This window comes from Sinocyclocheilus grahami, unplaced genomic scaffold (genome assembly GCF_001515645.1).
Source record: "Sinocyclocheilus grahami isolate Dianchi unplaced genomic scaffold, SAMN03320097.WGS_v1.1 scaffold65.1, whole genome shotgun sequence".
In the NCBI taxonomy this organism is placed as follows: domain Eukaryota; kingdom Metazoa; phylum Chordata; class Actinopteri; order Cypriniformes; family Cyprinidae; genus Sinocyclocheilus; species Sinocyclocheilus grahami.
In genome coordinates, this window is record NW_015505244.1 from 78,993 (window position 1) to 102,158 (window position 23,166).

General features: G+C 37.4%; 1 protein-coding gene across 1 annotated transcript; it reads left to right on the forward strand.

The window, feature by feature from the left end:
* Nucleotides 1-992: 992 nt before the first annotated feature.
* On the forward strand, nt 993-22,281 carry LOC107584987 (centrosome and spindle pole-associated protein 1-like). Its single transcript, XM_016271791.1, has 24 exons — nt 993-1,593; nt 1,698-1,770; nt 1,908-2,011; nt 2,206-2,286; nt 2,626-2,721; nt 3,274-3,566; nt 5,233-5,312; nt 5,403-5,499; nt 5,600-5,657; nt 7,659-7,806; nt 8,912-8,998; nt 9,365-9,486; nt 9,572-9,721; nt 10,866-11,009; nt 11,094-11,201; nt 11,658-11,724; nt 11,807-11,933; nt 12,243-12,382; nt 13,752-13,889; nt 15,427-15,470; nt 15,617-15,680; nt 18,071-18,154; nt 19,398-19,547; nt 21,562-22,281. The coding sequence occupies exons 1-24, from the start codon at nt 1,519-1,521 to the stop codon at nt 21,768-21,770; spliced, it is 2,739 nt and encodes a 912-aa protein (XP_016127277.1). The 5' UTR covers nt 993-1,518; the 3' UTR covers nt 21,771-22,281.
* Nucleotides 22,282-23,166: the final 885 nt, after the last annotated feature.

The following is a 23,166-nucleotide window of genomic DNA, read 5'->3' on the forward strand; positions in this document are numbered from 1 at the left end:
GTTATTGTTCTTTGAATAAAAAAATAAAAAAGCACATGTGCTTTGCATCTGCTTGGCCATCAACAGACGTTCACGTGGCTGCTTGCAACATTATTAGTGATTGTACACAATCAAGACATTTGTTTGTGCCATCTGCTGGACTGAACCAAGCATAGCATGTTTTCAGTTCTGGTTGACTGGCCACATGGTACATTCATTTCTAATTTGCATTTCAGTTCATTTGCATGTAGCCTACATGACTTCTATGCAGTGATGCAATTGTATTACTTAAGTAAACAGCCAAAATAATTTTTGTTGTTGTTTCTGTGGCAAGGGTACGAGCAGTTCACATGCATGGATCCCATCCTTGGATACAGCACTCTGTGAACAGCCAGCTTCTTTGGCAATGAATGTTTGTGGCTCCTTGTGAAGGGTGTCAATGATTGTCTTGTGGACAACTGTCAGATCAGCAGTCTTCCCCATTATTGTGTAGCCTAGTGAACCAAACTGAGAGGCCATTTTGAAGGCTCAGGAAACCTTTGCAGGTGTTTTGAGTTGATTAGCTGATTGGCATGTCACCATATTCTCATTTGTTGAGATAGTGAATTGGTGGGTTTTTGTTAAATGTGAGCCAAAATCATCACAATTAAAAGAACCAAAGACTTAAACTACTTCAGTCTGTGTGCATTGAATTTATTTAATACACGAGTTTCACAATTTGAGTTGAATTACTGAAATAAATGAACTTTTCCACGACATTCTAATTTATTGAGATGCACCTGTATTCATTCTGTTTAACATTTAAAGGTCTGTTTTCCTCTCGATGCACCAAACTATGCCAGATTTTATATGTGGATAGAGTTGGATATTTTTCCTCCTTTAAAAAAATTTGAATCAGTGTTTATGTAGCGGAACGGAAGCTATGGTTACCATGGTCATTTTTGTAAGGCCAGTCAGTAAAAATAGGACTTTTATTTTGAAATATGTATTATAGTCAGCTGTGAGAACAACTTTTGAATGGTTTCTGTTAGTCAGTAGCACTGGGTCCACATAAGGCGCAAGATACTATTAATAGCCGTCTCGTATGGTTGACATTATGTTCACTTTTAAGACGGTCACGTAAAAGTTTCAGGTAAACGAAAGTCAGATCACACCCTGGACACGCAAGATTTTTAACAAGTACAAACAAACGGTTGGAGTTGACCGCACCGGTTTGATTTGCTTTCCCACTATTGATTCAGAATGCGCTCAAAAATGCTGTCTTCGATCGGCTAACCACTAGGTTTTGGGACACAGCCATTGTCTGAAGTGTGGGAGGTTGAGGCGCGTGTGTTGTGTTGTTGCCTAACAACCTCTGCGTCTGCAGCGTCTGCACTCCCCGTCCTCTCCATCTCCTCCTCCTCTGAACAGGTCTTTCTTCATTTCCATGCCCAGAGAGCAGCATATTCACTCTTGTGTTATTGATAAGAGCTTCGTCCGATAAGGAATTCTTTCCTGTCTGGAGCTTTTTATTACCTGCTGATTCTGGTTTGGGAGAATATGAGTGTCAACATCAGCAACTTTATGGAGGAGAAAAGGGCGAACACAGAAGAAGCACCTTACATGGAGATGAAGGTAAGCTTAATTTCTAATTAAATAGTGCTGCTTGATGCGTTTAGGTGTTAAAACATGAACATTTTTATGTCTATGTATTTATAGTGTTTGACTTTCTTTCATAGACAAGCTTTGGTAACAAGGAGAACATCAGACCTGCTAACAAAACACAACATTCACAACTCAAACAGACCAAAGGCAGGATAAATTTCAATATAATTTCAGGCAAAATCATATAGGAAATACTTGATATTGGATATTACATTTTAAAATCAGTGTCTGTTCTTTCTCACTTTTGCTATTGGAGATGTTTCATATTGTCGTCTTATTTCCAGAAGAGAGTTTTGGCCTCAGTTTACCTCTTGGAGAGGAATATGAAAGAAAAAAGCAGAAGTTAAAGCAAGAACTACGTCTCGATTACCGGCGCTTTATGTCTGAGGTACACTATGCTCCTCTGATATAATATAATGTAATATTTAAATAAATATTTGAAATATGCTGTATAATATATTACTTGCACACCTGTTTTTCTTTTGTTTGTTTTTTTAACTACATATTTAAATAGTTTGTTAATCATTTAAAATTATTATATATTTTTTTATAAAGATTTAATTCGTCTTATTTCTTCCTTAGAAAAAAAATCTAATTATTGCTGATCCACTTCCACAGTCCCACATGCTGTCTCTTCCCATAAAAGAACGGAGATCAGCGAAAGTAAATATGTGTTTGTTGTCCATCTGTAAATTAAGGCATAATTACAGCAAATTCCGCATTCCATGCATGACCTGCTTCAGTCCTTCAGACCCACCCTTACTGTTTGGCAAGCCCTCAGTGACATGAAAAATGATTTGCTTACTCTGAGTGGATAAAGTATCTAGTGGCAACCAGTTTATTGCTGGACTGCAGATCTGTTTTGCGTACACATTTGAAATGTGAGATTCGTACAAACATAAAGAGGTCTTATACTAGGAATAATGTTAATTGTTTATTATTACAATAGAAATGTTTTATGTTTTGTTCTGTTAATGTAAGAGTTTTGTGATTTCTACCCAGGAAAAACTGCAGGATGAGAGGAACAAGGAATATAATATGTTTCTCCGAGGGCAAGAGGGAGCACAGAAAAATGGGAAAACTTCCGCTACCCCACAGGTATGAATGAAATAAAACACTAGTTTGTTGAAATATGACCTATACATCAACATTAGGAATAAGTTACCTTCACAAATGTCCTTATTGAACCATTTAAACATTTTAAAAGAAGTAGTTCGCCCAAAAATGAAGAGTTGCTGACAATTCATTAACCCTAGGGCCATCCAAGATGTAGATGAGTTTGTTTCTTCATTGGAACAGATTTGGAGAAATGTAGCATTACATCACTTGCTCACCAATGGATCCGCTACAGTGAATGGGTGCCGTCAGAATGAGAGTCCAAACAGCTGATAAAAACAAGGGATCAAGATGACTCCAGTCCATCAATTAATGTCTTGTGAAGCAAGAAGCTGTGTATTTGTAAGAAACAAATGCATTATTAAGATGTTTTAACTTTAAACTGTCACCTCCAGCAAGTCCTCTATCCATAATATTGCTTCCTCCAGTGATATTTTCATCAAATTTTCATTTTTGGGTGAACTATTCTTTTAAATTCTGTAGACCTGAACTTTGCCTTGAATCCTCAGCATATGTTGATCATGTTTCTGTCAGGCCCTGGAGAGAGATCGCTTTGGCTCTATTACTCCAAAGTACCCTACTGGTTCTCTAGAGGTACAAGCGCAAAGGGCCAGTCAGAGCCTGGAGAACATTGCGTTCTCAAAAAGGGATGTTGCCACTGTGACTGAGCCCATTTCTGGAGTGCCGGATCGCTGGGGAGGCCCTCACCGAGATCACACTAGTTCTGATGAGGAAATAGAGCTCCTAGAGAAGGAGAGGCATAGAAATGTACAGGAAGACACAGGCAAAACCAGGAGAGGAGGAAAACACGACAACAGCTCTCACAGGTGCATCTTACATGTTCTCTCTATTGCTGTTTATTCTGGTGGCACTCAGAAGTTGATGTGGTTGTATTTGTGGAAACATAATAATAAGAATAATATTCACTTGAGGGACTTCCATCTCAAGTCAGATGTATAGGTTATAATTAGGCCCATATGGAACTCTGATGAAAACCCCATGGATTGGAAGGGATTATGAGTGAATGTCATTCACAAAATGATATATCTATGTAATTCATCCCCATGCATGTCCATTTATTACATTTTCTAGAATATAATTGCATTTTGAAAATGTTTTAAATAGATGTTGCTTACGTAAAGTGTGTGTATATATATATATATATATTATTTGTACATTTTCAGAGACATTTTGCATATATTACATATTTGTTACCATAAATAAGTGCACGGTGCAGATTTTACCATAGTGCAGATTGGTTGTATAATTTTGGTTATAATTTTATGCATTTTTATCACAAATTAGTCTGTAGTACTTAATTCTGATTGGTCATTTGTGGCATTGTGGCGTAAGATATTTTTATACAATGGCTAATAAACATGATAAATAATTCTCATTTCTCACATTATAAATAATTAAATAAAAAATGCAATATATGAATATCATATTTAATATCCATTTCCCTTACCATTGCCAAAAGTTTAGGGTTGAAATGATTTTAAAAAATGTTTTTGAAAGAAGTCTCCCATGTTCACCAAAGCGACATTTATTTGATCAAAAATACGTTAAAACATCATTGCTGTAAAATATTATTAAAATTTATAATAAATGTTTTCTATTTTGTAATTATATTATAGTGCAATATAATGTATAAATGGAAAGATGGTTTAAGCAGGCAAAAAGGCTTAAATATGTTTGTGCAATAATATCAAAAAGAAACACTCGCAGATGGTGTTTTTCACAACTTGTAGAGGACGTGAAATTAACAACCTCAACCAAACCGACTATATCTGCGAAAAATAACTATCATCACCATAGCAACATTCAAATAAAAATAACTTGAACAGTTGAAGAGCCAAATATAAGCAAATGTAGAAAGTAGAAGGGTTGTACAGGCTGTAATCTCTGTTAAATTTGACGTCTTTCCTACTAGACACAGTTAATGCAGACAGCTGTCAGGAGAATAGACCGACCCTAACAGCACTTCTACTCGAGCACTGATCTGCAATTAGAGTAATTGGGGTTTAAAGCCAGTCTTTCACTGAAAATAAAACTACAGTGAATCAAATAGCTGAAGTGGCAATTACTCTAGCAGAAGTCTGTATTTATAAAACCTCCCATCAATTTGCTGCCTTTCGAGTCCACCTGGGGTGGGGAAAAAAAAATTGGTGTGATGGTTTTCAGCCTTCATTTTACCTTTAAGATTTCATGTCTTTTGTAGGTTGTACTTGAGGGTTTCTAACAATACAGAGACAGGAAACGCTGAGTTTTGTGGATCGGCTGGATTTATTGTGCATTCCATCAGTGGGATTGTATTGATTGGTGTTGATGAGGAGGCACAAAGCCTCTGATGGCTCTGCAGCCAAGCTCTTTAATTCACTGTATATGTGATGTGTTTGACATAATAGTTTGGCTGGGGCTGCAGAGATCAGGGTGTGTTTAGTGTAAGACACTGGATGGAGATTTTTGTTCCTTTGTGTGATTTTGATGTAGTCTACAAGCACCGACTCCAGCGCAAAGCAGATCTGTTAACGAACAGAACATGACTGAGTTTGCCACAGGACTCATGATTGGTAAGACAATGAGTGTTGGGTCAAATCAAACTGTATGTAGAGTATATATAAAAATGTGTGTAATTTCTGACCTGTGACTGGGTTATTTAGGTGCTACTGAAGGGAATGAGGCCTCTCAGAGGAGGAAGGAACGTTACAGGCTGGAGCTGCTACAGCAAATAGCCGAACAGCAAAAGAACAAAAGGAAGTGAGAAACATCAAGTATTTGAAATGCTGATTGTGTGTATTTGAATTAAAACCTTTAAGGGCTCAAATATTCACTTGACCATCTAAACTCAATTTTACAGGGAGAAGGAGCTAGAGTTGAGAGTGGCTGCAACAGGCGCTGTTGATCCAGAAAAAAAGGTGAAGGTTTTTTTAGTCTTTGAATATTCATAGTTTTATATTTAGATTTTATATGGTTTCTATATTAAATTTAAAGAATAAGGAAAAAATATTTTAATGAATTAATAAGCATCATATAATTAATACGTTTAATTTTGTATATATATTTAATATTTAAAAAATGTAAGATTTAAATATGAGAAATAACTAGGGGTGTGCTACTTATTTTTAAAACCATTAGGAATTTTTTTGCATAATGACATTTTCAGGGCAATTTAAAGAACAAGAAATAAAATAATACGAATATTTAGCATAAATATTCAGCAAATAATAAAAATGAAGCTTATTTTATGCTAAAGTCCTTTAAATTGTTATGAAACATTCAGTATGCAAAAACTATCAATAGCTCTAAAATGTGCTTCATTTTCTTGTGGTCATTAAGATTTTTATCCATAATGAAAATATAATAAAAATATATATAACAAAAGTAGTTTATACAAAACATGCACTACATTCTAAATAGGTGATTATCACATTTATTAAAACTAGCTACTTTTCAAGATCTTATTAATTAAAATTAAATAATTTATTAAATTGTTAGATGAAAGTTCATTGAGTGAACACTACTGTTCAAATGTTTGGGGTTGGTAAGATTTCTTTTGAAGGAAGTCTATTATTCTCACCAATGCTGTATTTATTTGATCAAAAATTCAATCCAAACAGTAATGTTGTGAAATATTATTACAATTTAAAAATTAAAGAACACTTAAAAATGGTTTTCTATTGTAATATATTTTAAAAATGTAATACATTTTTTTCTGTGATGGCCAAGGCGAGTTTTCAGCAGCCATTTCTCCAGTCAGAAACCATTCTTGTTGCTAAAGAAATGTTTCTTATTATTTTCAGTAATGTGCTGCTTAATATTTTGGCTATTATACACACTTTATTTTAAGCTATTAACAAACCATTAACTATGACTTTTGCCTCAATAAACTCCTAATTTACTGCTTATTAATAATTAGTAAGGTAGATGTTAAGTTTAGGTATTGAGTAGGATTAGGGATGTAGAATATGGCCATGCAGAATAAATGCTTTATAAGTACTAATAAACAACCAATATGTTAATTATAGGCATGCTAATAAGCAATTTGTTAATAGTGAGAATTAGTCCCATACTAAAGTGTTACCAATATTTTTTGTTGATACTTTTTTCAAGAGTCTTTGAATAGAAAGTTCAACAGATCAGCATTTATTTGAAATAGAAATATTTTGTAACATGTGAATGTCTTCACTTGTAAATGTCACTTTTGATCAGATTAATGCATCCTTGCTGAACAAAATGATACATTTCTTTATCCTTTTTAGAAAAATCAAAACAGATATTGACCCCAAATTTTTGAATGGTACTGTACCTAATAGTTTTCTATGGAAGCCGTGTCCGCCACTGAATAAAAATTTTTTTTATTGCGACTTTTTATCTCACAGTTCTGACTTTTTTTCACAGAATTGTGAGATACAAACACGCAATTGCGAGAAAAAAAGTCAGAATTGTGAGTTTATATCTCGCATTTCTGACTTTATTTCTCTGAATTGCGAGTTTATATCTCAATTATGACTTTTTAACTAGCAATTGCGAGTTTGTATCACGCAATTATGAGAAAAAAGTCAGAATTGTGAGATAAAACGTCGCAATTACCTTTTTAAGTGGTGAACTGAAAGTTTGAACTTTCCTCCGTGTACTTTTAAAGTCTGATTACAACATGTGGAGTAGTACTACATTGATTTTGATGGCACATTCTTACAGTATCTGACATTGAGGTTTTTTTTTTCAGGTAGGCAGCAAAAATCCTTTTTTCCCCCATCTATTTAGTTATTTGTACAATGAACAGCAAAAAAAAATTTGATTTGTGGAAATGTCAGATATGATTTAAACTTGTTTTTATTTTTTATTTGGGATTTGAACAACAAATCAGACGATGTGCAGTTTGAACAAAGCCTAATTGTCTAAATTGTGGTGCACAGATTCAAGAACGACAGCAGAGACGGCATCGCGAGAAGGTGGAAAAAGAGCTGTATGATGCTAAAATGGAGGCTGAGATGAAGGCCTACGAGCCCTGGGGAAGAGCAGGAGGAGGAGCCCCTCTTAGGGATGGTCATGGGAACCTCATCAGTACGCATACAGAGTTCACACTTCACTCAGTCAACTCCCTGTCCACAGTTTAATGAGGCTTTAATTAGTGCGATCTGCAAATTTTGGGCTGTTAGTGGTACTGCAAAATAAAAACGTTTAATCAATTAATAATAATACATTATAATGCATTTTTAAATATTTTATTTAGTATGGCCCTGATTAAGTTATTGTGTACTTGACACAGATATTTATATGTATCAGTGTTCTTATGGTCATAGAAATCACGAAAATTTAGAAAAAAGGTCAAGACAATTTTTCAAATAATTCAGCAGCTAGAAACTGAGTGTTTACCCAGTAAGCATGAATAACTGGAAAAATCACTGAAAAGTCTCAATGCTCATTGGAGATACTTATACCGATACAAGGGTTATGTAAAATTATGAGCACAACTCGTTTTGTAGCTTATAAATACTGCAGTTCAAAAGTTTGGGGTTGTAAGTTTTTTTCTTTTTCTTTTTTGAACGAGGTGTCTTTTGCTCAACAATCCTGCATTGATTCAATTTGATCCAAAATACAGTAAAACAGTAATATTATGAAACATTTTAATAATTTCAAATGACTTTTTTTATTTTAATATATTTTAACATGTAATTTATTCCTTTGATGGCAAAGCTGAATTTTCAGCAGCTATTATTTCAGTCTTCAGTGTCACATGATCTTTCAGAAATCATTCTAACATACTGATTTAGTGCTCAAGAAGCATTATTATATTCAATGTTGAAAACAGTTGTGCTGCTTAATATTTTAGTTTAAATCATTTTTTTCAGGACTTTTCAAAAGAACATTTATTTGAAAGATAATTTTGTATAATATTATATTTCTTCTTTACAGTCCATTTTGAACAATTTAATGTGTCTTTGTGGCATTAAAGTGTTAATGTCTTCTTACTGACCTCAAACTTTTGAACTGTACTGTAAATCACAATCTTTCCACTTATAGTTGCTCAGTGGTGTCAGTTAATTCACAGATTTTGGATTGGGAACAGAAAATGTATATAATTTGTATATGCTATATTTTTATCATCAAACTGACACTGAAAATTAATGGTTTAAATTATAGCAATGTCATGTTTTTGTGTTTCCAGGTGATTTGAAACAAATGCATAAAACAAACGTGGAAGCTTATGATTCCGGAGGCAGATTAGCAAGGATTCCAGTGGCTTCTAGAACAGGTGACAGAAATTTACCTCATGCATCAAGTACCATGGCCACAGAATTACAATTTGACTCACAATCACAAAAAGTATGTAACTAAAGTGGAATTTAAATGGAATTTAATTTTTAAATATCTGCAATGACATGCACTTAGAGCAGGTTATTAGCCGGTGGTCCATGATGGTATATATAAAAGGTATTTTTAAAACTAATATAAATTTAGCGAAATGTAATTTCTAAAATATACAAATTATTTACTGAAATATAAATATTTAGGAAAAAAAACTCTTCTGACTTTGTTTGTGGATACTATCAAAGCTTTTAGAAGCTACAAATAAAAGACCTTTGCATGCAATCCATCCAAATCTTTTCTGCCCCTGTAGAACCTGCAGGTTTTTGTTCTTCTCAGCCATCTGTGAAAGCCCGGGGTAACCTTTTCAATGAACTGCCCACTCCACAGCAGCTCCATGAACAGGAAAAGTACAAGGATAGCTTGAAACAACAGGTACGGACATTCAATCAGCTTTGGATTCTGCTGTCTGTGCTTTCGGCCTGCTGTCTCACTTTGAAATCATCTTTGGGATAAACAGATCGAGGAAAAGAGGAGAAAGGAGGCAGAAGAGAGGGAGCGGCACAGGCTCGAGGAAGAGAAAGAAGACAGGCGGTTGACTGAACAGCGAGCTCGGATCCAAGGGGAGTATGAGGAAGAGCAGGAGAGGAAGCGTCAGAAAGACAAAGAGGTTCTTGTTTTGCAGTTATTTCATGTGAATTGCAAAAATGGCTTGCCGAGAGGAAGATGTATTCACTTTGAAGCGCTGGTCTTGACCAACTTTGAACATATGAGTGTGTTAAGCTTGAAATAGTCTTTCCTCTAAAGCAGGGGTCTCCTACCTTTTTTACTGCATAGCCTTAGCCTATGTAGGCCTATGTATACGCAGCTCTATTTCCTCTATCTCTATGCTTGTGCGCTCTTTGATTGTGTGCGAGCACAGCGCGTGAGTAACGAATTGAGCTCTCTTTCGTTTCTTCTTCTTGTAGTTTAAAATTGCTTGTACGTGTAAATTGGCAAAATAATCCGCGAATCACGTGCGTGCCGAACGGTAGGGTCTCATTTGTACGTATTGTGGATCAACTGCGATCCATTTAACTACTAATATGTGACAGATCAGAGCAATCTTTCATTTACTTATATAACATGAAATTGCCAAATTGCTGCTCCATATCAATCGTATACAAGGAAAATACAGAATAATTAGAACAATCATTAACCTAAATAAATAACAGAGTGTCATATCTATACACATTTTTCCCAGAACGTTCTTGCGACCCGGTAGCAATTCTTCCACGGCCCGGTAGTGGGTCGCGATCCGGTGGTTGGGGACCTCTGCTCTAAAGGCCTTCACACAGTGTCCTAGCCAAGCGTGACACAAAAAACGGCAAACGATATAAGCTTTCCCCTTTAATCCCTAATAAACTGCTACATTCGAACGGCTGTCAATGGAAAGATGCTTTTTGCCGTTGTAATGGTGTCATAATACTGTACCAGCAGTTACATTGGAGAAATTTTGGTGAAATTTCACAGCCAAAAAAGGTTTATATCCAATGTCAGTGAAGCACAACTCATGGTCAAGAAAGTAATTTTCTGGCTTTCTGTTAGTCAACGTGGTGAATTCACTTGACCAACTTGAATCCAATGTGAAATCTGTATGGTGAAATTCTATCGCCATCATGTGAAATTCCAGTTTCCTATTGAAATGACGTAGATTCCTATTGAAATTAATGGAAAAATGACAGGAAAATTAGATGAACAATGACACTTTGGCAATTTGAAAGACAAGGTACAGAACCACAGGATGTGCTTCCTTTCGGTCACCTATTTTATAGCAAATGGCCAAAAATGAGGAGTTGATTAGACAAGCCGAAGAGCGCCGTAAAGAGGCTGAGAAAATGAGGAAAGAAGTGGAGGAGAAGGAGAACAAAGCCCTGAGAAAGAGGCAGGAGAGAGAGAAAGAGACACATCTGGAGGAGGTGAAGAGTGCACATTATCAGGTCTGTTACATTTGTTCATATGCGCACACAATGTGCTGACACATTATTCTCAAATACCAAAAGGTCCACAGGGCACCATCACCACCCCTACCAGCCTTGCAGAAGAAAATACGTCAGCAGACGCCCAGACCTCCATCGGTGGAGAGCCACCGCTCTTCCGCTACTCTGTCTGTGAGTGACAAATGCGCTCAAATATTTCTTGCTTCATAGGCAATCTAATATGGCAACGCTTGGGTTTTTCTTCAATTATGGGCACTTTTTTTAGAAAATAAACACTTTTCACACTCTTACTAGTTTACTTTGTCCATCAAAATGTTCAGTTTAAACATGCATTAACAGGAGAACGGTCTTTTTTTTTTTTTTTCTCAAAGTCATGAAAATTATTATTAATATAATAAAACATTTCCAAGACTGTTTTAATGTGATCTTCATATAACAAAATAAAAAGTTACAATTTGTTAATTTTAATAACAAACATCAACCCCTGCGATGGAAAAATGTCCCCAAAGTTGAAGAAACTCCAGCTTATTCTGGACAACAACCTCAAACGTAGACAGGAACATCTAAGTGAATGACATGTAAAGAGACTAATTACAGTTTATTATTATTATTTTTTTTCCCAAACAGATTCGATCTATGTCAGCACCACATTCTCCCCCAGTGCCTGCCCGCAGGAACGAGATCAGGGCCACAGGTAACTTACATCACATCCTGCTGCCACCACCAGAGTTGTAAAGGACCATATCCCTGAATTGTGTACTGACTTTGTGTTTTAGAAGAAAAAGCTACTGTGATCAGGGAGTTATCGGCCTTGCGTAGGCAGCTGCGGAGTGAACGGAGACGTCTGGAGGGAGAATTGATGCAGTCTAACAGAAATGATCACACCCCTCCTGTTCATAGCAGGTAGCAAACATCCTGCAGACACACATTCGGAACACGTGTGGTTAGTTAGAACCTGTAATGAAGTTCCTTTCCCACCACAAAAACCCTAAGTGAACAATATTTTCTGGAATAATGCTAAACTGTATATTTGACCATTGCCCTTATTTATTTGGTAAGTAGCCATGTAATATGGGATAATGTACAGTCAACAGGTAATTATCACAAAATAAACCATTTCAGAATGATACTAGATGCTTTGTGTTGGGCTCTTGATCATCCTGGCAAGGTTTATTTTGTCTCTCTGACCCTTATGCCTTACATATTGAACAGGTCAAAAGAGCACCTCCCGGAGGATGTTTTTGAAGTGGCGAGACTACGCAAACAATTCCCCAACAGGAGGCCGGCTTCCCACACCACTGCAGCGGTCAACATGCATAACCTGCAGGAGTTTAACCATCTGAAGTACAGAGGTGAATGTGACACAGAATTTCCTGTCTTTTGCTTGAAAAACTTCTCCAGATCTCTTCAATAGGTCTGTAATTTCACTCTCATAAAGACTCATCACAGCCGTGATGGCTCCCGAAATCCCATTCACCAGCCTTTATTACATTCACATATCCACCAATAGCCACACTCATTTCCTGTTACTCACACTCTGATCCTTTGTTAGCTTCTGTGTAACATCAAAAAACTACCATCTGCTCTTCAAACACCTATAATAGTCACACATTACCACACTGGCTAAATGAGTTTAGCAAAATGCTACATGCCAAGCTGGCTGCTGAGTGGACTGACTTGCCATAAAAGGATTTTAGGTTTTAGAGTCAGACTTATATTTTCCTGATCCAGAATGCTGACTGGATGGATGGATAGGTGGATGGATGGAGGAAGTTAATAAAAAGTAGCTATTTGTAATCGAGGTTATTACTGTTAACTACAAATAACTGTTTACATTAAATGAAAGATGTATAAATATTAGACAAAAATTAAAAAAAAATTAAATGTAAAGTTGAAGTACAAAAATTACAAAACTGAAATGGATATAAATTAATGGTACATAGAAAAAAAAAACGCACAGTAAAATTACCTAAACTAAAATGAAAACTGAAAATATAAAAGCTAATTCAAAACGTGAAAAAATACTGTAATTGTATATAAATAATTCTAAAATAACACATTTTGCAGGGTTGTTGGAGCAGACGCTAATGGATAAGCTGATTAAACAGGAGAATATCTATATAAAACTTAACGTTTTTGAGGCTTTTAATCAATTACACTTTCATCCACAGAGCAAAAACCTGGATGAAACTAGGATTATTTTACGTCCAATGTCCTGATGCTAATAGAGTATCAAATGCTAATGTGTTTTCCTAGAGGAATGTCTGTTTCTGTAATGTCGCTTATGAAAATCTTTAACCTTCTCCTCTACTCAGAAGATGGATTCAACAGCTCTTCCTCTCCATCTGCCCACCTCATGGGGTGAACGGTCGTATCAGTCATCAAACCCCCCAGCAGGAGAGAAATGAGTAGCCTCTCTGTGAACCGTGACTCGGCGTTCGGCTCCATGCCCTTGCTTTGTCATGCTCTTTATTTTAGCTCTGATTCTCTCTACATCGCTGTGCCAACTGGCTTGGCCATGGCAGAGCTGCTGTTCTCCTGTCATATGTGATGGACAATACTTCCAACACTGTGCTATATGTGTCAGTGTTTTCTGTGATCGGATAATGTTTGTTAATGTTCCGCTCAATATATCTATTCAACATCCCTGTGTTATCTGTCAGTGAGGCTGTAGTCCTGGAGGAGAGGATTACTCTTATCTGTGTGTGTTTGTGTTATCAGATGGTGCATCTCGTGAGGAGGTGCGACAGACGTATCCCGACCCCCCCAGTGATGATCACAGTCTAGATATCCAGCAACAGGCTCTGTTACGCCAACAGCAACGAACCATCAACAGCCTGAGGAGAGGCAGAGCTGCTGGTCAGTCTGTTATTGAGGATGGGCTTCTTTTTTTTTTTTTTTTTTACATTTTTTAATAGTATATCATAATACATTTTGGTATTGGTTAGTATGATTTATTAAAATAAATAAATACTTTTATTCAGCGAGGATGCATAAAATCAGAATCCTAAAAAAGTGCATCACGATTTCCACAAGAATAAAGCAGCACAACTGTTTTCAACATCGATATTAAAAAGAAGAAATGTTTCTTGAGGACCAAATCAGTGTATTAGAATGATTTCTGAAGACACTGAAGACTGGAGTAACGGTTACTGAAAATTAAGCTTTGCTGTCACATTATAATATATATTAAAATAGAAAACAGATATTTTAAATTGTAATAATACCACAACTATAATGATAATACCAAAGAGAAACAATGTTGTTGGTATCACTTTCAAAAGGTTTTTTTTTTTTTTTCAGCAGATGAAAGATCAAAACATTGACAGCCAATCAGAATCCATCCTGCTTTAAAGAGCTTGAGCATTTTAAAGCGGCAGACATTTTAACTGCAATGCGCGCTTATAATAAACAGAACAATATCGTTCATTGTTGTGGATGCTAATATAGTTAACGTTTTAGTTAGCTTTATAGTTGTCGCTCTCACCTACCATACTGTGATGCCCTGTCCGGCCGGAGCGACGAGACAAAAATATTAAAACCCATTCTAAACGAGGCATTTGTTGCATCCAGTGGGGACTTAATTACTGATTATAATGACTTATACTGTCTTTTTACGCGTTGCTTATCGCGCTGCGTAAACATAAAACCATGTCTGCATTTGTGATCGGAGAAACAACAAACAACAAGCGCTACTCTACACTGCTCAAAACTCTCGTTTGAATCATCAGTGGCAAATTCTTTAAATATTAAAACGTACTCACAAGCTATGAGTCAAGCGCCAGACTGTCCTTGCAAAGTTGGAATTGCCCCACTTTATAGAAACAGACACCGGCATTGTAGGCTATACACTCCCAGGAAACACATCTGAATGTTTGGGTTGAACTGTTCCGGAACAGTGTTGTAAATACAACTTAACCACTGATTTCTAGTCGTGTCCTCTTTTGGAAGGCCAAACAAAGTAGTTTCGCTTTCATAACGAAACCCACAGCGTCTCCACAACATGGTGGCAGCGGCAACAATACTACAGCGAGAATAAAAGTTACGTCTTCTTTCTTTGCGTGAACATTTGGGCGGCGTTATGCAAATCTTCCCACATCGTGAGGTAGATATGTGGGGGTGTGTTAGAACGAGCCATTTTAGGTAGGCGTGGTTGACTCTTAAATTTTATAAAGAATATCTCTTTGAATTTGAGACTTTAGTCTTTGCAACTTTACCGATCTTCTTTATGCACCAAGAGCTTGTAACACTCCAGAGAAAGGAAAAATGGAAATGGCATCATATGACCCCTTTTAAAAAAAACTTTTGAATGGTACTATATAAATAAAATGTATAATTACTGAAAATTACATAAAAAAAACTGCAGACTCATACAGTACCTGTATTTCCTGGGCAGATTACTTTGACATGGTGTCTTCAGGGCAGCGGCATCATGAGCAAGTGAGTAGAGTCTACACACTGGTGCGTCTGTTTTTCTGTGACCCATTTTTGTGAGCCCTTTAAGGGGGTATCTGCACTCTGTTAGCGCTGTCTGATGGTTCTGGTTATTGACTTGACGTCTTTATTGATGTGTTGATCCCCCCCAGAGGCTGAATTCTGCACAGCATCCAGGCAGACACTTGCTGTTAGACTCAGAGAGTGCCTTTATTGGTAAGTTCCCATAAAATGAAGAACGGAGGGTTGTTTTCCTCACAAATGTATGTCACCAGTGCTTTTTCACATGCAAGGTAAGACTTTTAGATTACATTTAGATTACACTCACCAGTATACTTAAAGGAATCACCCAAAAATAAAAGTGGTAATTTATTCACACTCATGTCATTCCAAACCTGTATGACGATTTATTTTGTGGAATTTGAATAATTTTGAGAAATATCCAAATGCTTGGTTACCAACATTCTTCAAAATCTCTTCTTTTGAGCTAAACAGAAGAAAATTTAAGTCATACAGGTTTGGAATGCCATAAGGGTAAGTAATGACTGTATTTTCATAAACGAGGCATTTGTTGCATCCAGTGGGGACTTAATTACTGATTATAATGACTTATACTGTCTTTTTACGCGTTGCTTATCGCGCTGCGTAAACATAAAACCATGTCTGCATTTGTGATCGGAGAAACAACAAACAACAAGCGCTACTCTACACTGCTCAAAACTCTCGTTTGAATCATCAGTGGCAAATTCTTTAAATATTAAAACGTACTCACAAGCTATGAGTCAAGCGCCAGACTGTCCTTGCAAAGTTGGAATTGCCCCACTTTATAGAAACAGACACCGGCATTGTAGGCTATACACTCCCAGGAAACACATCTGAATGTTTGGGTTAAACTGTTCCGGAACAGTGTTGTAAATACAACTTAACCACTGATTTCTAGTCGTGTCCTCTTTTGGAAGGCCAAACAAAGTAGTTTCGCTTTCATAACGAAACCCACAGCGTCTCCACAACATGGTGGCAGCGGCAACAATACTACAGCGAGAATAAAAGTTACGTCTTCTTTCTTTGCGTGAACATTTGGGCGGCGTTATGCAAATCTTCCCACATCGTGAGGTAGATATGTGGGGGTGTGTTAGAACGAGCCATTTTAGGTAGGCGTGGTTGACTCTTAAATTTTATAAAGAATATCTCTTTGAATTTGAGACTTTAGTCTTTGCAACTTTACCGATCTTCTTTATGCACCAAGAGCTTGTAACACTCCAGAGAAAGGAAAAATGGAAATGGCATCATATGACCCCTTTTAAAAAAAACTTTTGAATGGTACTATAAAAATAAAATGTATAATTACTGAAAATTACATAAAAAAAACTGCAGACTCATACAGTACCTGTATTTCCTGGGCAGATTACTTTGACATGGTGTCTTCAGGGCAGCGGCATCATGAGCAAGTGAGTAGAGTCTACACACTGGTGCGTCTGTTTTTCTGTGACCCATTTTTGTGAGCCCTTTAAGGGGGTATCTGCACTCTGTTAGCGCTGTCTGATGGTTCTGGTTATTGACTTGACGTCTTTATTGATGTGTTGATCCCCCCCAGAGGCTGAATTCTGCACAGCATCCAGGCAGACACTTGCTGTTAGACTCAGAGAGTGCCTTTATTGGTAAGTTCCCATAAAATGAAGAACGGAGGGTTGTTTTCCTCACAAATGTATGTCACCAGTGCTTTTTCACATGCAAGGTAAGACTTTTAGATTACATTTAGATTACACTCACCAGTATACTTAAAGGAATCACCCAAAAATAAAAGTGGTAATTTATTCACACTCATGTCATTCCAAACCTGTATGACGATTTATTTTGTGGAATTTGAATAATTTTGAGAAATATCCAAATGCTTGGTTACCAACATTCTTCAAAATCTCTTCTTTTGAGCTAAACAGAAGAAAATTTAAGTCATACAGGTTTGGAATGCCATAAGGGTAAGTAATGACTGTATTTTCATTTTTGGGTGGACTATCATCATAATAACCTATGCCATGAAGTGTTTTGCTATACTGGTGAAGGTCAAACTTGTTATTGTTATATTTCGTTCTGTAGTTCATCTTTAATTTAGTAATATAATGTGATATCTAATTTAAGACATTTCAGGGATAGCATTAGAGTTGGGGCATATCGATTAACATCATTTAGAAACAATAGATGTCTATGGGAAGTTTTTACAATTATAGGGTTGTGTATGTGTCAGTATGAGCAGCAGACAATGCGTGACACCGCCGTCAGACAGCTGCTGTCACTGCCACCAGAGACGGATGACAGCTATGAATACCATACAGAAGAGAGATTGACTCTGGGGTTAGGATAATGCCTGTCCTCAGCGGCACCCCAGAGAGATCAGCAGCCACCTTGTAAATGAGTTTCCAATACAGTCTCAGTCTCATCCATTAAATGCCATTTCATTTGCTCAGTTTCAATTACCAAGTTTTGATTGCTTGACTTGTGCATGATGGAGCTAGAGAGAATCTCGAGAGAGAGAGAGAGGAGGGACTGCAGAGCCTGCTGTTGCTGAACATTTGTCAGCTGTAAATAACCAATCAGTTGTTTCTACACAGACCCCAGTGGCGATTCATTCCTTCTGCAATCCCGGCGTGACCAGAGAGCGAGACCGGCAGTTAGGAAGACAGACATGTCTGAAGTAAGAGTTCACAGTTATACACAACTACAACCTCACTTGACCAAGGCAAAGTCATTAGCTCTGTTCTGAAACCTAGCTGCCTTGCTGACTACTTCCTACATGGGCAGCTACCTTCCAAGGGGCCATTTGTGCAGAACGTGGGGCAGTAGAATGGGGAAAAAGGAAGGTATAGAGCAGGGGTGCCCACCCCTGCCCCTGCCGATCGACTGTCCTGCAAAGTTTAGCTCCAACTCTAATCAGAGACACCTGCCTTTAATTTTTAAGTGATCCTGAAGACCCTAATTAGTTGCTTCAGGTGTGTTTGATTAGGGTTGGAGCTGAACTTTGCAGGACAGTCGATCGCCAGGAGCAGGGTTGGGCACCCCTGGTATAGAGTCACACTTTTTAAAAGTTGAACTTTTAAACTTGAGCACCACATTTTTAAAATGCAATATTGTGTGAGATTCTGCAAAAGACATGAGATGTGAATGCAACTGTCAAACGTGTTCATCTAGCAGTACAGTGGAACCTTGTAATTGACTGATTTGGAAAGCACTACAGAAGCTTTGTCTCATTTAGAAGGCTGCGCCCTCCGGAGGTCGAATCCTCTGGAGGTTGCATCCTCTGTAGGATGCATATACGAAGTGTCCTCAACCTAGAATTAAACGAGACGGCCTTTGTAGGACAGGCGGAAAAGGAAACAGGAAGCATCACGTTGCTATGCCAATACATTTAGAGCATCGTTGCACTCTCACACAAGGAAAATTATTTCTAAATTTGGAAAGTAATTTGAAAAAAATTGGTTTTATTTTGTTCAATGTTTGAGGAGCTGCAGCGTACGTACAGTATTTTTCAAATTAACAACGGTTGTTTACGGCGACGTTATTGTGGGTTATCTGTAGCAGCGAAGGATACACCTCATGCATCCTTCGAATTCCTGTGAAAGAAGGTCGGATTCAAAGGTCGCATTCGGAGTGTCCTACTTGCTTTTCTGAAATGAGACAGCCTCGATGACGTATGCAGCCTTCTAATGCAACCTCCGGAGGGGGCAGCCTTCTAAATGAGACACAGCTATAGGCAACAACTCCAATTGTTGCAATGCATTATGGTATTACATGCATCCTGCCTAAGAATTTGGTCAAAACAAGGTATCTTTAAAGCCTGCTTACTATTTAGAAGCCATTTTGGTTGGGATTTGGAACAGAGCTAGAATGTGCATTGAATGACTGACCAGTGCTGAATGACTGTACTTTTGTTTTGTCGGTAGGTGATAAACCGGTACGCTCGACCTGACAGCAGTCCTGACAGTCAGTCTCTGCACTCGCTAACCAGCACAGAAATAGAGCATCTGAGAGAGCGCACAAAGAACAAGATGACATCGCTGAACAACATGAGAGAACATGATTGGAGATCAGGTCAGGAGCTCTGAATCCGAAAGGAGATCACCTAGGGTTGGTTAGTCTTGTCCATCCAGACTACATTTGACTATTGGTGTTAAGTCTGGTCAACACTCCAGCTTAATCTGGCACACTCTGACAGGAAGAGACCAAGTATACTTTAGTAGGGTGACCATACATGCTCTTTTTCCCGGACACGTCCTGGCCAGGATTTCTATATTGCCAAAAATATCCAGGTTTTGGCTTTGTTTTCATACTTGCTGAAGGTAATGATCGAAAAGTAGTTTGACCAATAACATGCAGGCGTTGTACATAATCGACCAATCGTGGCATGTGATGAGGAGGGATCTACAGAGAACGTCAAGGTGATGCAAATGCGCTTACATATTAGGTGTTTGACTTGAAGCGGCACTGCACAGACGGATCAGGGTATGACATCAAAGTACCACAAGATCGATTCGAAAGCATAATGAGCAGTCTGCTCTCTACAGCTCACGGTACTTCGATTTCATAACACCGATCGGTCTGTACAGTGCAAACAAAGCCAAAACCTGGATATTTTAGGCAATATAGAAATCCGGGCTAGTACGTGTCTGGTAAAAAGGGCACGTATGGTCACTAGGGCTGGGAAAATAAATCGATGCATCGCGAATCGAGAAATGATTCCGCATCTATTCTGAGATTTTCCGAATGCATCGCGATTCTTTCTCTAGTCGATTCTGAGCTTAGTTTTGAACAGCAGATGGCGCTGCATGCCGTACTTGGCTTGGTTCCAAATCCTTGCACACACTTGAACCTAAAATAATCATTCATAAAATTCGAAAAGGTTGAAGCGAATTACAAGGGTGTTCACAGTGGGCTGTGTTTACATTAACCTCGCGTTATAAAATCATTCTGAGCTGAGGTGAAATTACATGACTCGCCAAACGCACAAGCGCTCTTCAGCATTTTTTCATGAGCATTTGAGTGTGCAGATAAAAACTAGATTAGAGCGCCATCTGCTGTTAAAATCTAAGATCAGAATCGATTCCAGAGAGAATCGCGATGCATTCAGAAGATCTCAGAATCCATCCACGAATCGATTCTGCATCGATTTATCGTTGCAGCCCTAATGGTCACCCTAACTTTAGTTTTGATGGGGTCGCTTAAGGTCTTGATATACGCACAGCAGAGTTTTACACTTTGCTTAGTGTTAAAAAGAAGTTTCAAACAACTGAGCTGCAGTATATTGTTAGCGAACAGTTTTAGTTTGAATGGTAGTTTGAATGTGTTTACCAGTCAGAGCAAACTTTTGAACTCAGTTTTGGTTTGAACGAAATGTTTGTTCGAAATGACATCACATCAGTTCATTCTTCGATTTCGCTTTAAGTATATTGGGGGCTTTTAGCGTATGCATACAGCAGAACGTGTAGCCTTTCAAAGTTTACTCCATTTAATTGAATGACTAAACACATACGAACTAGAAAGATTCAACTTTGTCCAGTGTCTGCGCTATTTCTCTCCAGAAGTTATGGGTGATAAAAATGTCTTTGTACTCTTTTAAACTAGAGTTGTGGGTGTCTCTTAATCCTCTCACGCAAGCGTTTGGTCTATTGTTGTTGTCATCAATCAATTTCTATTTCGATTGCAATGTCCCGTGCCAGTGCTGCCACCTTGTGGACAAAGTAATTAGTTCAAAAAAAATTCAAGGCGTATATGTGAGCTGAGGGTTACGGAGTATGCAAGGTTAGCAACATCGGGCTGCACACATACAGTACTATGCTGATGTTGGCATTTGCACCTTACGCAAAATAAAGAATACTTTGGGCTTAACACGACCAACTGCAGTTTGCTGTTTTGCGTGATTTTTAGGGGTGGGTATATCTAGAATCCAAAGTACACGATGTAAAAAAAATTCAATTGTGATATCTTGTTTTAGCTACTCAAAAGCTTTTCTTGATCAGTTAGCGCTATGCTAAGCTGTTAGCTTGCTAAACACAAAGCCATAAATGTACTTAGAAGTACTGAGATATGTATCTTTTGTGCTATCTAGGGGAAGTGTCAACAGAGGAAGGGGAGGAGCTATGGCCACAGACTCCTCCTTCAACCAACCGGCGCGTTTCCATCAACACCATTGCCACAGACCCCTGGTTACGTCCTAGTTCCTCAGAAACACTGAAGAGATTCATGGGCAGTCGCAGGCCATCCAGCCGAAACCACATAGGCCAGGATTGGGAAGGGCCGTCCACTTACCATGGTTAAATCTCATTCAAAACACATGAATTCTGAATTCTTATGACGGTTTTGCTATTTAGCTATTTTGTTTATACAAGTAAATACAAACTTGTATACTTGAGGCCAAAGATGAACATTAACGATTTATAAGTCCAGTTTCTTCGTTCCTGTCTTACTTTTAATTGATGTGAATGAAATATTGCGCTTAGAAAGTTCTGGAACACTTCCTGTAGCATTAAGAGTCTGTTCCCTCCGGTCAGAGAGTGCAGTCTGGGAGATATTCACTTTGATGCTTCATACTGTGATTGTATGAATGTGTAAACTGCATGAATTCTGTTTGTCAGGTGAGCGATATGGACTTCCAATGTTGTAATATGTAATTAGATTTTCATTTTTAATGATTGTTTTACGACACATGAATTGTAAGTAGGAATATGAGCTTATGCAAGCATAAGTTTACAGTCTTAACTGAAAACATAAGCTAATGTAATTAGCATGTAAGGTAATGTCTATGGACTCTTTAATAAATATTTTAAGAAATTTCGAACACTTTGTATTTGATCTATCCACCTTATTTTTCCCGTATGAGTGGGCAAATTGTTTATTTTTAAAATGTAATGTCTGGCTTCCAGTGTCATCCACGTCCAGCTATTTTTAGTTGTACAAAACAGCTCGTTTTGCTGCTTGATATTGCAAAGTGGTGTGTCTTACCATATTATTTTAGTGTATTATCTTAATTATGAACTCACTGGTTTGTTGCACAAGCAGTTTTACCGTTTACGGCAATCTTATTCATATTTCCCTACAGTAGTTAATGAACCGGAAGTCTCGCACATTCACAGAAAACGGCTAAGCAAAAAGTCACAATTTGATTTGTTTCTGATACAGTGGACCATATAAACACTGAGACTTTATATTATGAAATTCAAACGGTAACTGAAATTGCTCAAACAGGGTTTCAATCGATTTTTTTTTTAAAATATCGTTTTGGCACTACTGTTAAAAAGGTAGGGGTTGGTAAGATTTGTATTTTTTTATTAGAGTAGTTTTATATGCTCACCAAGGCTGCAATTATTTGATTAAAATACAGTAAAAACAATAATATTGTGAAATATTTTTTGTAATTTAAAATCACACTTTTCTGTTGTAATTTATTCCTTTGATGGCAAAGCTGAACTTTCAGTCTTCAGATTTTTTTTTTCAACATTGAAAACAGCTCTTTTTTTTTCCTCCCGGAATATTTTTGTTTGTTTGAAATAGAAATATTTTGGAACATTTGTAATTTTAAAGTGTTTGAGAAAATCCTTTTTTTTTTTTTTTAAATATTGGAATTCCCTTTCATAATTCAAAATTCATCAGAGCAAATGCACCAAGTTCCAAAACTTTATTAACCTATGACCTGATTAGAATGTGTGGTGATAAA

What these genes read in the sequence shown, in the direction of transcription:
- LOC107584987 (XM_016271791.1), top strand. Translation starts at nt 1,519, where the DNA reads ATGAGTGTCAACATCAGCAACTTTATGGAGGAGAAAAGGGCGAACACA. An exon ending in AAACTTCCGCTACCCCACAG is followed by an intron (nt 2,722 to 3,273) that starts GTATGAATGAAA and finishes TGTTTCTGTCAG; the next exon opens with GCCCTGGAGAGAGATCGCTT. An exon ending in CTGTTGATCCAGAAAAAAAG is followed by an intron (nt 5,658 to 7,658) that starts GTGAAGGTTTTT and finishes TGTGGTGCACAG; the next exon opens with ATTCAAGAACGACAGCAGAG.